This window comes from Canis aureus, chromosome 7 (assembly GCF_053574225.1).
Source record: "Canis aureus isolate CA01 chromosome 7, VMU_Caureus_v.1.0, whole genome shotgun sequence".
Taxonomy (NCBI): domain Eukaryota; kingdom Metazoa; phylum Chordata; class Mammalia; order Carnivora; family Canidae; genus Canis; species Canis aureus.
The window spans coordinates 70,582,947-70,598,699 of NC_135617.1; the positions used below are offsets into that span (position 1 = coordinate 70,582,947).

Consider the following 15,753-nt stretch of genomic DNA (forward strand, 5'->3'; position numbering starts at 1 on the left):
CACACTCAAAACTGAAAGTAAAATAAGTTAAAGAAAGCAAACTTTGACCTGTCATGTATAATAAGTCTATTTAATGATTACATACTTAACAAAGTATAGAGAGGATCAAAAGCAAGTGATTTCTTTCTTTCTGAGAAGTATATTGTCTAGATTAATAGCATAGATATAGAACTTGACTACCAGAGTTAAAATGCTGGTAAGGCTATTTACAACTTAAGATTTTGAGTGAGTTATACACAACCTCTCTGAGCCTCAGTTTCCTCATGTGAGAATGGGTTGAATAATAGTATCTACCCTAAGTTTTGGGTGAAGAGCATATGAATGTATTTAAAGCACTTAGAAGAGTATCAATAACTTATAAATTATGTGTAGGTCATTAGCAATTTTTTATTTTAATGTCTTCCTTACCACAATATATCTGCCATTCTGATGATGAGTTTTCATCTCCCAGTTGGACCCCTTATTCCATTAGGCAATGAACTGAGAAGACATGGGCACATTCACACTCTCTGACTCTTCTCCCAGACAGAAATTTTCTCCACTGACATCTGGCTTTTATCCATCTCAACCAGGATAAAAGAAAAACAGTATAAAATTCCCCAAATGATTCTCTGAGACTCTCATCTTCCTTCGGTGCTGCAAATAATGGAAGGAGTAAGGATGAGATTACTGTCCCCTATCTATGTAAATTATTTTTGTTTCAAAGAGCCTTCAAATTCTATGAATTCTAGAATAATTGTTTCTTGCTTAGAATGACCGAAAGAAATTCTGAGTTAGAGACTGAAAAAATTTTAAAAATTCTAATCTACATTTTTGAAATTCTGAATCTAAGATTGAATATCTATATATGGTTTATAAGAGACATAGCAAAACAAGAAGTAAACAAATACAAACCAGACATATTCTATACAATTGTAGATATGGTACTATTAATTTTAAAATAAAAGTAACATTCAGAGAGAAATAATTCAAAGAAACAGAATTGCCGTTTCAAATAGATACATTTATTAACAACATGGACTTTCAAGTGGTGCTAATGACATACAGATGGATTGAATAATGCAAAATCAGTTGGGAACTCCAAAAGAAAGTTATAGTCATAGTCAGAAATGAACAGAATCATTATAGAACATATAAATGAAGTTATAGAAGTTTTAAATTATATAAACTATGCTATGCCAAATCTTTATGACTTTATGAGATCCAATAATTTCTCTTAATTTTTTATTAATATACATCCACTGCAGGCAATTAAGATGGATTAGTAGAAATGACCCAGTGTGACACTTACCTAACCCCTTCCTACACTGTGTTGGGAGTGCCAGATCTTTCCCAGGTGTTCTTTTATAAATAAATACCAAAATTATCTTCTTATTTCGAGGATTCTTTTTGCAACTTGCTTAAGTATTTAATCTCAATAGAGATTTGGATTCACATTTTCTAAACAGTCAGGGATTTGACATGCATATGAATGATACTTGAATTTAAATTCATGAAGTAAATCACTACCACAAGAAAAGCCACATAATCTCCCTTGGAGGGATCTACTCTATTGAGAAAGGCTGCCAGAAAAAGGAAAACAGATATAGTCAGCATGTGCCTTCTCCATTCCTAGGTAACTAATTTTGGTAGACAATATCTACCAAATCTATCCTTCCACCTTACTCCAACTCAAATAACAGTGGCCACCCAAAGTGGAATAAATGGAATTTGGGATGTAGCTCCAAAACCTTCTCCCTGCTCCAAGCCCTGCATTCAAAACCTGCAACACTTACTCTTTAGATACGAAAAGTTTTGAGGCAGAAACTTCTAATTCTTTGCCTGTTCAAAAACTTCTTTCCTATGCCCCTACATTTAGATGTTCATTTTGTTGCTTAGATCATTCTAATTTCTACTAGGAAATGTAAAGACTACATTTGTTTTCTAGCAAAGAATTCAACGTGACAAATGTACAACGGAAGCTGATTCTTTTTTCTTTTGTACATAACAGGTATTTCGGACTGTAGAAGCTTTGAGGCTTTTGTTTGTTTGTAGTTCTAAAACTTTAAAAAAATTCACATATAAATTGCATTTTTTTCTTCCAATAATTGAACTCTTTATAAAGTGCCCTTTCTTCTGATTCTGCTCCTAATATGCTTCCCAGTTTAGAAAACCTACCTATTAGATGAATGTTGAAGTTCTGGATCTGATGTGCTTATTTGAACTTATGCTTCTTAGATATTATCTTTTTGATTTAAAGTATCATATTCTTGAAGAATCCAGTAACTCCATTTTTCTAGCCCCAAAAATATATATTTTTTAAGTTTTAATTTAAATCCCACTTAGTTAACATGTAATGTAATATGAGTTTCAGGTGTATGATTTAGTGATTCAACACTTTCATGCAACACTCAGTGCTCTTACCCCAATATTTTGACCTTTAGATGTGTCTACTCTAATATCTGACTGTGCTAGTTGGTTTCTATTTTAAGTCAGTTATCCACTCCCAAGAATACAAATTATTTCTTTAGTCCTGCATTTTCTGCAAATGAATCCTTCCTATTGTGTTTTACATTTGTATTTTAAAAAATCTTCATATACATATTAGTCTTTACTTTTTCATGAGAAAAATCTAAATTTTTGACATAAGCAAAAACAACAGAAACATCATATCACTCAGAAAAAAGTCATATCACACCATATCATTTTTTTGTGATTTTGATGTCTATCCTTTCGTATTTCTTACACAAATAAGATTATACTGTTCATGCCATTTTAAAACTGCTTTTTGACAGTATCAGACAAATCCAAAGTGATGAATATTCTAAAAGTAGCTGCCCTTTATTCTTCAAAATTGTCAATGCCACTAATGACAACTAAAACTTAGAAATCCGTTCCTGTATCAAGAGAGACAATAATGACTAGATGAAACATGTGATCCTGGGCTGGGATCTAGAGAGGGAAAAAAACAATAAAGAGTAATATTGAAACAAAAAAATTTTTTTAATCAAACTGCTTTTTGAAATCAATAATATCTTGTAGTGCTTTTTCCCTTCCTCTCCTCATCCTCCTTAAACGTGTGAGCATTCTTATAGACATGATGTAATTCCATTAAAGTATTCTCCACAAATTAACGGACTTTCCTCAAATAATTCTCTATCATTTGGAAAACTATCTAAGATTTTTATATGAATTTTTCACATTTATATTTCTAGCTTTACTGGAAATGCATATTAAACTATTTACATTTTGGAATAGAATATACCCACATGCATATTCACAAATTTCAAAGTAAACAAGAAGCAAGTAGTAACTTTAATCCTTATATTTCTCATTCAGTGTTCTCTTCCCATTCCCAAATACTTCAGACCTAAAGTGGATGTCAGAGGCCAAGTGAAACAGAGGCCTCAGTGGGGAGGGCTGATTGGGCCAGGAGGGCGTGAGTATGTGAAAACAACTGCAGAAGAATATATTGTTCTATAGTCAAAAAATGCCATATTATACAGCAATAAAAAAACTTTTACATGTATTGATAAACATAACATGGTTGAATCTCAAAAAACATTGTTTTTCCAAAAAAGCCAAACATAGAAGTAGACATACTGTATAATTTCTTTTTTGTTGTTGTTTTTTGAAGTTTTAGAATAGGCAAGGTTAAACTATCATGATTTATATCAGAGTACTGTTTGTTTTTCCTGGAATGAATTGACAGACAAAGGAGATGAGGGAAATTTGCAAGAGACAGACATATTCCATATATATATATTTAAGTTTTTAGTTATTTATTCATGGGAGACACAGAGAGAGAGGCAGAGACACAGGCAGAGGGAGAAGCAGGCCCCCTGTAGGGAGCCTGAAGTGGGACAGGATCCCAGGACCTCAGGATCATAACCTGAGCCAAAAGCAGACGCTCAGCCACTGAACCACCCAGAAGCCCGGACATGTTCCATATTTTGAGGGAAGTGGTAGTTACATGAGTGTAAACATTTGTAAACTTCATTGAAATGTACATTTCATAACCATGCATTCCACTGTATGCAAATTATATCTCCATAAATTTGATTTCTAAAAGGTCAGATGTACCTCACTGTTTCTAGAGAATATTTATTTAAGATCTTGGTATTCCTTTGGCCAGATTGCTAGTGTCTTTCTTTCTTTCTTTCTTTTTTTTTTTTTTTTTTGAATTTTTCTTTTTATTTTTTTTCTTTTCCTTTTTTTTTACATATGTTTTTAAATTGGAATTCAATTTGCCAACATATAGCATAACACCCAGTGCTCATCCCATCAAGTGCCCCCCTCAGTGCCCATCACCCAGTCACCCCCACCCCTGCCCACCTCCCTTTCCACAACCCCTTGTTCATTTCCCAGTTAGGAGTCTCTCATGTTCTGTCTCCCTTTCTTATATTTCCCACTCATTTTTTCTCCTTTCCCCTTTATTCTCTTTCACTATTTTTTATATTCACCAAATGAATGAGACCATATAATGTTTGTCCTTCTCCGACTGACTTATTTCACTCAGCATAATACTCTCCAGTTCCATCCACGTTGAAGCAAATGGTGGGTATTTGTCGTTTCTAATGGCTGAGTAATATTCCATTGTATACATAGACCACATCTTCTTTATCCATTCATCTTTCTGTTAGTGGCTTTCATACTAATATCTATGCAACAGCTATTTGTGTCCTTAATTATCTGTAAGCCTTGTGTGACATGAAAAAACATGACTTGGATGTGGAAAGAATTGAGGTAGTAAGAAATGCCTTTTGAGCACATTCTATGTCTAAGATCATATAACCGTGTTATTATTCCCATTTTACTTTGGGGAGCCCTAAAGATTTGGAAATACAGCCCTAAGCTTTACAGAGCACAAAGTCCTTTATTTTCCAACTCTTATTTTTCCCTGCACAGCTTTCAGTGCCAGTTAGGGTATGGTAGGAAGAAGCCTATATCTCTTACTCTTGTTCCCTCAATCGGTTAACTTTGTGAGTTCAACATTGGGATGACCAACATCCTTGAATATCACACAGGAAGAGGATTCTCTCTTCCTGAATAATGTGATTTCAGCCCTTTGCAGGTAGGAGGAGGAAGCTACACTGAGCTTTTTTTTTTTTAACCAAGGCACACTATTGTTCTATAGCCCCACCAGTCCAAAGTTCCCTAGGATGACCTTTCTTACCTCCACTTTCAAAGTAGCTGCAAGAACTGCAGACAGGTTGTGACTTTTTCACTGGATCCATTCTAGGAGAGGCATTCACATGTCAGTGCCTGTAACCCCCTTCCTAAGGATATTTTTCCAGTCTAAGAATGGGTTAGAAACCTACTATTCCCAACCCTTCCAGCCATATCTTTGGATGCTGACCACAAGAGCAACCAGGTACCAATTGTGTCTGGAGCTGGACCTTGTAGTCTGAGGAGATCAGAAACTTCCAGGAAGTCTCTTGGCTCAATCTGAATGGTGAGAGAAATGTGTGGTGATGTGGAGATGTGTCTGAGGGAGATGAAGGCCGTAAAAACAAAAAGGCTTGGGATCCTGGTCACATGGTAAGAAAACTCCCTTCTCTTTCTGGAGTTAAGCCACAAGAGTGTTTGTGGTCAAAATAAATATGTGAATGTATGAATGAATCAATGAATGAATGCAAGAAAGAGGAAGTTAGATTGGCTAATAGGAGTGGATTAATTTTGTGTCTGCCTTTATTTCTCAAAATGAACTCGAGCTTTTCAATTTCAAGAGAGCCCGTGGGTCACAAGAGAATGGTTTATAGTTTTCTATATCTGTTGGGGAAATAGTTGGTTTTCAGAAAGAAGAAAGGAAAATGCATTGGGAGAGGTTGAAGTTGGTAGTGGTCTGTGAAGAACAGGCCAAAACTGTGTATAAAAGTAAATTTTTGAACAGGGGATTTTTTTTTTTTCTTGAAAGTTTTCACTCTTGTGGCTTTCTCACCACCTTGTCTTACACAGTACTTCCTTGTCAGAGTAAACATTTTGTCCTTTCACTTTCTGCTCTGAAGAAGATGGTGGGTTCTCCTGGTTATTCTCCTGCTGGCTTCCTCCTCCCTCTCCTCCTTCTTGAGGTGTCTACATGGTACTCAGCAGGTGAGTGTTCTCTCTCCTTTTTTTTTATTGGCTTGTTTTTACTGGTTCTTCTTAGATGATGACAAAACTTAGATCATGTATCAGTTGTCATGTACCTCCTCTCCAAGGCCCTTATATTGGAGAAAACTATGACTGTGTTAGTGTTAACCGAAGACTGGAAGGTTCTGGGTAAGAATGGGAGTGGTCTTTATATCAACACCCCTTATTACTCTGGGTAGATCTTATAAAACTCATAGCTATAATGTTTATTTAAATCTTTATTTATTGATTTCGGGTAATTTAAACCTGCTTAATTTCAATGTAATATTATCAGTTAAATATACTTTATAACATTCCCCACTGCGAGGAAAACCCAAGTCTGAGCACAAAGAATTTGGAAACCCTGGGCTCTATCTGGTTATGATCTTTGAAAAATAATTTTTGTTTTCCTCTGGGATTTGAGTCCTTCTTTCATAAAATAGAAAGGACCCTCAGGATAAAGTTTTCAGACTCTAGTTTGGAGAGAAATCAACCATGAGATTACAGTAATGAGATTTTTTAATTAAAATCTCTTTAATCTGATGTCAGTTAGCAGGGAGTATTAAAATGTTTGATATCCATACATGTTGACTCAGTAATTCTACAACAATTTATCATAAAAAAGGTTCTCCTTGGGGATCCCTGACCTGGGATCGAATCCCACGTCGGGCTCCCGGTGCATGGAGCCTGCTTCTCCCTCTGCCTGTGTCTCTGCCTCTCTCTCTCTCTCTCTCTCTCTCTGTGACTATCATAAATAATAAAAAAAATTTTTTTTTATTTTTTTTTATTTTTATTTTTTTTTTAATTTTTTTTTTTTAAATAAAAGGTTCTCCTTGGAGCAGCCCAGGTGGCTCAGAGGTTTAGCGCCGCCTTCAGTCCAGGGCGTGATCCTGGAGACTCAGGATTGAGTCCCACGTCCGGCTCCCTGCATGGAGCCTGCTTCTCCCTCCACCTCTGTCTCTGTCTCTGTCTCTCTCTCTCTCTCTGTGTCTCTCATGAATAAATAAATAAAATCTTAAAAAAAAAAAAGGTTCTCCCATGTGTATATGTACATATGTATTAAATGTTTATTGTGGGACTGTTTATAGTAATAATAAATTGGAAGCAACATAAATATTTACACTGATACAGGAAAAGCTTAAACATGATGCTATATGCTGTGTCAAAAACAATAGGTAGAGCTAACCTATCTGTACTAAAATGATTAGATGTTCCTTATTACAGAAACTGGTATGTAATGATTCCATTTAAGAGAAATAAAATAACTTTTACACTACATTGTGGCTATGAGTAATGTCAAATATCTTTCCCTAAATTAAATGACTCATACAACATGTACAGCCAGTAGCTCTGTGTTAACTAAGAACACATATCTGTTGAGTACTCTGGGTTTTACACAGGAATGGGAGAGAAGGGAGACCATGGCCTTCATCCAGCCTGATGGCCAATGTCATGCTCCTTGCCTAGCCTAGTCCACCCTCTCTAAGACAGATTGACCATGGGATTTTTCCTTTGAGCTCATGTGGCCTTGCCATTGGTCCAACACTCCTGGGTCCCCTCATAGCCATGCCTTTCTGAATTCTTCCCACTCCAGAGTCACCATATTTGTGGGCCTTTAAGCTTTAACCATAGAAAAAAGCCACATCTTTGGCCTTTGCCAGTACAAGTTTTGCCCAGGGGACATCAGTCACCTTTTAGTTATGATTGATTTCTGTACTAAAGTAATTTTCAGGGGCAGCTGGGAGTCTCCGTCCATTGAGTGTCTGCCTTTGGCTCAGGTCATTATTCCAGGGTTCTGGGATGGAGCCCCACATCATCAGGTTCCCTGTTCAGAGAGGGAGTCTTCTTCTCCCTCTCCCTCTGACCCTCCACCCTACTTGTGTTCTCTCTCTCAAATAAGTAAATAAAAATCTTTTTTTTTTAAATAAAGTAATTTTCAAGCAGATGCCTTAAGTGACTTGACAAAGGAGCTTATTCCATAATTAAGCAAAGTCTTCATTTTCAGCTTGCAGCATTTCTCTTGGGAGAGAAAGAGATGGGTGTGGAGAGAAGTACCTTCTACTCCTCTCCTACCAAAAGAAGGGATAATTGCTTAATGAACTACTTTGCCACATTTAATTCTAAGTAAATCTCTTTCATATAGGTTTTACATAATTTACATACAAATACTATCTGTAAATGCATGGAAAAATTGTCCTTTCAAATGCCAAACTATCAGTAGTTGTTACTTCTGGAGAATATAGTTAAAGAAGTTAGGTTATATATATATATATATATATATATATATATATATATATATATATATAAAGTTAGGATATATATATATAACTTTTTTGGGAAACAATGCAAATAAGAAAGAAATTAAGATGGGTGTTTTTGTCTTATCCCCCTCACTCATTTCCCCAATCTGTCTTTGATTTTCATGCAGTGTCTGGGTTTTCTGTGAAGGGACCCGTTGAGCCCATCATGGTTCTGCTAGGGGCAAATGCCACTCTGCCCTGCCAGCTGTCCCCAGAGCAGAGTGCAGCTGACATGCACATTCGGTGGTACCGAACCCAATTCTCTCCAGCTGTGTTTGTGTACCAGAATGGACAGGAACAAGGTGGGGAGCAAATGCTGGAGTACCATGGCAGGACAGATTTGGTGAGGGACTCCATCAACAGAGGAGGTGTGGCCCTGCTGATCCAACATGTTCGTGCCTCTGATCATGGCCAGTACCAGTGTCATTTTAAGGATGGTCAGAGCTCCCAAGAGGCTATTGTGGAGCTGCATGTCATAGGTATGTTAACTTGGCATAGAATATGTATATCAAGGTATAAAGCAAAAAGAAAAATGAGGATGTCTGGATTCTTACCTTGGCATTTCTTATGATCATCCTTATATTCTTACATTAATTTACCTTGCAGAATACCAATTTTCTAAGCTGTGCAGTGAGGATAAGACTATATATTCTATTCACTTTAAACACCAAATAAGGCAATATTTCTGAATATGTTTTGGTATCCTAAAAGACCCCAGAAAATTAATTGACTAGTATTAATTCAGACAGGTACTGACACCCTCAGACATTAGTTTTCACCCAATCAGTAGAGAAAAACAATTTATAGAATTAAGCTTCTTTTTCTAACTTTAATTGTACCTGTTTTTTTCCTCTCCTTGAAATGACCCCAAGCTCTCTTAGTCTTAGTGCAAAGACATCAACTTTTCAAGATTTCAAAATTGAATCACAGGTTGTCCTAACATTTACTGTGAGAGGTTTATTGACCTCTGAGCTTCAGTTTACTTATCAGTATAGTGAGGGCACTTCAACCTTCAGCCTCAGGGACTCCTAAGCCCCAAGGACCACAGGCCTTAAACACATGCCTTATCTCCTCAGGGTTGGGCTCTGTGCCTCATGTTCACATGATGGGACCTGAGGATGGTGGGATCCGAGTGCTATGCTCTTCAGATGGCTGGTTTCCAAAACCCAAGGTACAGTGGAATGACATGTTGGGAGTGAATCTACAGTCCCTCTCTGAGTCTCAGACCCAAGATGAAGATGGGCTCTTCCATGTGGAAGCATCTCTTGTGGTCATGGACAGCTCTCTGGGCAATGTGACCTGTTCCATCCAGAATCCCCTCTCTGGACAAGAGAAAGTATCATGCATCTTCCTCCCAGGTGAATGAGGCACAAACCCCAAAGCAGAGTTGGGAGTGTGATGAGGGCAGGGAAGAGGGAAAGAGGGCTCAGGAAGCTTTGGGGAAAGGGCAGGATGGTCTCCAGGCTAGTCCTCACTGTGTCTTCACATGCCTGTGTCAGAGCCTTTCTTCCCCAAGATGGACCCATGGAAAGCAGCTCTGGCTGGGACAGTCCCTGTGCTGATGCTCCTCCTCATTGGAATCAGCTACACTGGCTGGAGAGAACATCAAGCCAAAGAAAAGGAAGTAAAGAAAAAGAAGAGAGAACTTAATGAAAGAGATCAGATGAAAAATGAAAAGGAAATGGCACAGAAGGCCACAGGTAAATCAAGGAAGCAGAGCAAATAGGGTTCATGGAAAAGCTGGGGGTACAGGTTGTATAAGGCAGGCGAGGAAATAAAAGGTTGCCAAAGGACCCTAAGGGAAACATGGAATACCCTTGTTTCATAAATTCAAATTCCATAAAGCTGGAGCCCTATGAAAAGGAGGAAACCATGTGAGAAGCTTGGATAGTTGTGGGCAGTGGCTATCAGGCCTCTAAGGTGGGGCTCTTCAAACCACACCATGGCCTTCATGCGTCTGTACCCAAACTGTGCTGTTATGTCTCCTTGTAGAAATGTCTTCCCCTGTCTTCTCCTCCTATTCTTCCTTCAAGAATAAGCTTCTTAAACACCTAAGAAATCTTAAATTCCCATTGAAGCATGGGCACTCCTTCCTCAATGAACTTATGACGTTTCCCATGTAACTTTTCCTAGCACTTGTCATTTTAGATTCTGAATGTGTGTTTGCTAATTGTTCTTACCTACTTAACTATGGGACCTCTGAGGAAGGGCCACATTGAATTCATTCAGCTACTCCATGAACTCAAGAGAAGCCAAAACCCAATTTGATGGATTTTTTATCTCTTCTTTCAGAGAAACTCAAGGCAGAGCTTGGTGAGTCTTACTTCCTCTCATGCCCTGTGTAGAATTTTCTCCCCTTTCTACATCTGTTCTAGGACTCACTGAATGTTCTTTCTTTCAGAACAGCGAAAGGCACTATACCTTGAAGGTAAGAGACTGGGTTTTCCTCACCACTCAAAGTTTTGATGTCTAACACTTTCTTAGCTCCCTCTCCTCAAAGGGAAAGACTGAAAGATTTAAGAGTGACTAGTGAAAAAAAATAAGGGGGAGGGAGGAGAATGTGAGGCTCTGGATGTCTTGCCTTGTCTGAACTGGATTTGTTATGTTTTAGATTGGAAGAAGGCCCTGCTGTATCCTGGTAAGTAACTTAGATCTTGCTATGTGTCTCTGATATTCTGAGTGCAATAAGTAGAGATATAAGCACACATACACACATCTACTTGCAAGTTGTAAAGATTTATTTGGTATCAATCTATAGTATTTTGTATTTGGAAGCTCATATATTCAGTTGTTTTTTACAGCTATGGTTAAAGGAGAAATAACTGTTGACTTATAAATTCTATATTATTGAGTATGACTCAACATCAATTGTTAACCCATCCACTATGGAGAAGGGAAGAATGAACTCAGAGTGATTTTGATGAGATTTAAGAAGACTAAAGAATACTCTATATTATATCAGCATTGCTATACTCTCAATAAAGTTTTAAAAAGCAGATAATATATTATATTTTCTATTTGGGAAAATATATTAATTATTATTTTATTTATTTTACCTATTTGAAATAAGGAAAGGAAAGTTCAATATACAGGAACAAGGTTTATATTTGAAAAAGTTTGAAAAACAATCTTTCTAAATATTTTACTACCATTGTGAAGATATATTTGTCTGATGATAGAGGGAATTGGCTATTTTATATATTCTAATCTCTGGTCCATGTACTGTGTGTGTTTAAGACAGTGTGTGTGCATGTGCAATACAGAGTTAGACCTCAAAAGCATACTAGGTCTTTCCTTAAATATATAGTTGTGAAATTTTTATAAGCTCACTATTGTTCTAGATGTTGATGGCATAAACCATAATCTCTGACTGTGTAGAAATTAAGATCCATTGGAAGAAGTAAGGTAAGAACCAGCCAACTGCTCACAGTGTGATAAGTACTTTGATAAAATAGGTCAAGGTGCCCCTCCCAAGGGTTAAAGTCAGTATGCAATTTCTACTAATAGTTTTCTTTCAGAAGGTGTTTAAAAATGTTCCCATGATTCTAGAGGAGAGAACAAAGTATAGTAAGGATGAGGACATACAGATTTTAGTTTTAGCTCCATCACAGCTGAAGAATTTAATCATTTTTTGCTTTCCTGATCTCAGCCTCCTTATATATTCATCAATTCTATGTATAGAGGGCTACCCTTCTTTGAAGAAGCATCTCAGTGAAAGACCATCAAGAATTATGGATAAATTCTTTTTTTTAAGTTTTATTTATTTATTTATTTATTTATTTATTTATAAGAGACCCAGAGAGAGGCAGAGACATAGGCAGAGGGAGAAGTAGGCTTCCTACAGGGAGCCCGATGTGGGACTCCATTCTAGAATTCTAGAATCACGCCCTGAGCCAAAGGCAGACACTCAACCACTGAGCCACCCAGACATCCCTATGGATAAATTCTTACTGCCTATTGCCCCAAGACACTAAGAGAATATCCAGTCTTTAAATAAAGTCACAAGTTCTGTCATAAGAGAAGTGGGTCCAGGCAGAAGCAGATGTAGTTCTATTCCTCATGAAGAAATTTCTGGAGAAAAATATTAAAAACATGATTACAAGCATTAAAATAAAAAAGGAACATTTAAAAGCCCTGGTTATAAGCTTAAACTCTACTCTCTGAGGTGGTCACTGGCTGGGAAAACCCTGAAATAAAATAAAATAATAAAATAAAATGAAAGGACATCGTATAGCTTTCATCCTCAATGAGGAGTGCCACAAAAGTATTAAAAGCATAGGTGCCTAGAACACTAGACCCTGTTCTAGATGTTCTCCAGACTTACTCCTCCAGCATCCGCCCAATGAGGGGATCATTTCTAATTGAGACACATGCAGGAAGTACACCCTTTGTCTTGTAGTTTCTGGACACTGCAGAGTTCAAAGGGCTCAAAGGAGGAGGAAAAGAGAGCTGAGAAGAGATAGGAAAGGAAGTGTGTCCCTCCTTTTCATTCTGTGGGCATGCTTCCATCACAGGTTCAATTTGTATTGCTCTTTTTCAGACTGGAGGAAGAAACACTTCCAGTGTGGTGAGTAGCTCTTTTTTTTTTTTTTTTTTATCCTTTTGACCCCTTTCTAACCTGCCTTCTGTTATCCCATTTTTCCCTCTCAACATTATCTCCTAGTTAAAAAGACAGAGGCAAAGAAAGGAAAGAACATGAAGATCATTATTTGTTGGCCTCAACTGAAAATTGCTGCTAGGATTAGCTACTCTGGTTATATTTCCACTTTCACATATTGGCCATGCTTTTTCACCTGTGGTGGTCGGGGCACTTGGTTCTGAACAGAAATTATAGCCCCTCAGTTGAGGAGATCTCCAACTGTGTAAAAAGTGCTCAAAATGATGAGTAACACAGCTGCTCTTTTAAAAGAGGCCAGCTGACATGGAGCCTATTACTAATTGAAGAACATAGTTGGAATTTGTAGAGAAGTTGGGAAGAACACTATTCTCAAGTAAACACTGCAAGTCCCAACTCACTCTGATACTCTGCCAAGACACTGATAATAGCATAGGTAAGATAAAATGAGCTAAGTAGCATTGAACCCATGGTGAGAGCACTCCACAGCTCCACCTTTCCCAGTACACACACATTCAGAGGACAGGGGTTCTTTCACTACTTGATTAATTTCTTTAAGGTTTCACCAGCACAACAGCTTTCTGAAATATATATATATAACATATATATTATATAATATATAATATTGACCCTTCCTTTCCCTTTTCTTTCTTCCCAGCCAATGTGACTGTGAACATGGAAATCTTTCATCAGAATAATTCTGACTCAGAGAGAAATGAGAACTTTAGAGTGGAAACACAGGATCTGTCTCTTAGTGATAAGCAAGGAGACTGCAACCTTATCACACTTAATCAGGAAGACTTCACTTCAGGAAAACACTACTGGGAAGTAAATATTAAAGACATTGATGAGTGGACTCTCGGTGTTTATGAGAAACTCACAGACAAGAGTGAGCTATCCACAGATCTACAAAACAAGAAATTCAGAGTCTTAGAGAAGAAAGGAAGTGAATACCGGACTCTCACCTGTTGCCCCCCAAACATTTCCCAGGATGACTGTCTCCAGATAGGAAAGTGTCCACAAAAGATTGTGATTTTTTTGGATTATGAAGACAATGACATTTCTTTCTATGACATGACTGAGGGCACCCACATCTTTTCCTTCACCCAGACAAACTTCTCTGGGTCAGTCTATCCTTACTTCAATCTTAAATGCATGGAGCATTCCCATCTCTGCAATATTAAGTGACTTACAGGAAGAATCTATACTGTGAAGACAATAGCCCATTCTCTGTAAACCCTAGCATGCCAGTTCTAATCCGTGACCTCAGCCTCACTGATTATGAGGCCTCTCGGGTTGAGGCTCCATAAGTCCTCAGGAACACAGTTCCTGATTATATTAAGCAGTATTTCTTAATTGCAGAGAAGAATTTTTATGCTGTAGTTGCTATTGTTATAAGTGCTCTTTCTTGCTTTATATTTAATATATCACAGACTGATAATTTTCTTTTTTTTTTTTTTAAGATTTTATTTATTCATGAGAGACACAGAGAGGGGCAGAGACACAGGCAGAGGGAGAAGCAGGCTCCACGCAGGGAGCCCAATGTGGGACTTGATCCAGTGACCCCAGGATCACGTCCTGGGCTGAAGGCAGGCGCTAAACCGCGGAGCCACCCAGGGATCCCCAAAGACTGATAATTTTCTAAAATAAATTACTAGAAATATGAAGTTAATAAAAAACATGCATACAATTACAAGTTGTAATTAGTTTATTGTTAGATTCAATATATTTAAAATTTCTCTGTTGATTTGTTCTAAAACATCTGTAATATTCTATTTCTGTATTTGTCTCATAAAGAACTGGTAAGAAATAGTTAATATAGCTCACTGGTCTGTGAACAACACTTTGAGTAGCACTGTTAAAGCAGTATTCAAAGGAGTAAAAATTAGAAAAACCTCCTCCCATTTCTCCATAGCAATGCTAAATAAAAGCGACAAAATAGTGCTATTTTCAAATGTTGGAGAAAAGTTATAATTTGATACATGCTAAGCTATATCTTAAATACAAGGATAATTTGAGGAAAGAAAAAGACAAATATCTAAGCACAAACCAGTTCTAACAAATATGATGACGTCAACATGGTAGAGGTCTAGGAAAACCAAAGAGGAGAGAATATATTGAAGTATTTAAAGAAAGACATTTTATTGCTTTGCCAAAGATATTAATAAGGGAAATGACTACTTTGGGGAATTCTAAGTATATTCACCAGTAGAAGTAAGGAAAGGCTCTTTTTCCCCCTCTAATAAGATGATTAGAGGAAATAGTACTTAAGGTTTAAACAGGGGTAAGAAGAGAATGTACTTTCATGAGCTAGACTGAAAAACCTGGTAAATTTGTGGATATAGGGTAGAATACCCAGAAAAATCTTGCCCTAGTAGCAGAGAATAATTAGCACTACACTAAAAACTGATCCAATATCCAATACGGATGAACAAATCTTAAAAAACAAATCTCAAAAGGATCAATTTATTTACAAGTATCTAACTTCATTCCAGAGCAGAGCTCAACATGATAAAATTCACAGTGTCTGACATCCAATAAAAAATTAACAGATTTGAAAAGAAGCAGGAAAACCCAACTCAAATTGAACAGAAAAATCAATAAATTGAAATAGACACAGAACTGATACAGGTGTTAGATTTAAGAAACAATGACATGAAAATAAAAGTTATAACTATATTTCAGATACTCAAAAAATTCACTAGAGATATCCATTAAAAAAAACAAATTTAACTTCTTTAGATGGAA

General features: G+C 37.0%; 1 protein-coding gene across 6 annotated transcripts; it reads left to right on the forward strand.

Annotated features, from left to right (window-relative positions):
• Positions 1-5,138: 5,138 nt before the first annotated feature.
• On the forward strand, positions 5,139-14,701 carry LOC144317731 (butyrophilin-like protein 1). Of its 6 annotated transcripts, none has more exons than XM_077904550.1 (10): positions 5,139-5,520; positions 5,938-6,072; positions 8,519-8,869; positions 9,467-9,748; positions 9,890-10,090; positions 10,683-10,703; positions 10,792-10,818; positions 11,002-11,028; positions 12,931-12,957; positions 13,664-14,701. In XM_077904550.1, exons 2-10 carry the CDS (start codon positions 5,991-5,993, stop codon positions 14,191-14,193), a joined length of 1,548 nt encoding a protein of 515 aa, XP_077760676.1. In that variant the 5' UTR covers positions 5,139-5,520; positions 5,938-5,990; the 3' UTR covers positions 14,194-14,701. The 6 variants fall into 6 exon arrangements, with proteins under 6 accessions (XP_077760676.1, XP_077760673.1, XP_077760675.1 ...); XM_077904547.1 differs by having other exon boundaries at positions 5,988-6,072; XM_077904549.1 differs by having other exon boundaries at positions 5,991-6,072.
• Positions 14,702-15,753: the final 1,052 nt, after the last annotated feature.

Excerpts from the sequence above, each read along its gene's own strand:
- LOC144317731 (XM_077904547.1), top strand. Across the intron at positions 9,749-9,889 it reads ATCATGCATCTTCCTCCCAG|AGCCTTTCTTCCCCAAGATG; the intron begins GTGAATGAGGCA and ends TGCCTGTGTCAG. Across the intron at positions 10,819-11,001 it reads AAAGGCACTATACCTTGAAG|ATTGGAAGAAGGCCCTGCTG; the intron begins GTAAGAGACTGG and ends GTTATGTTTTAG.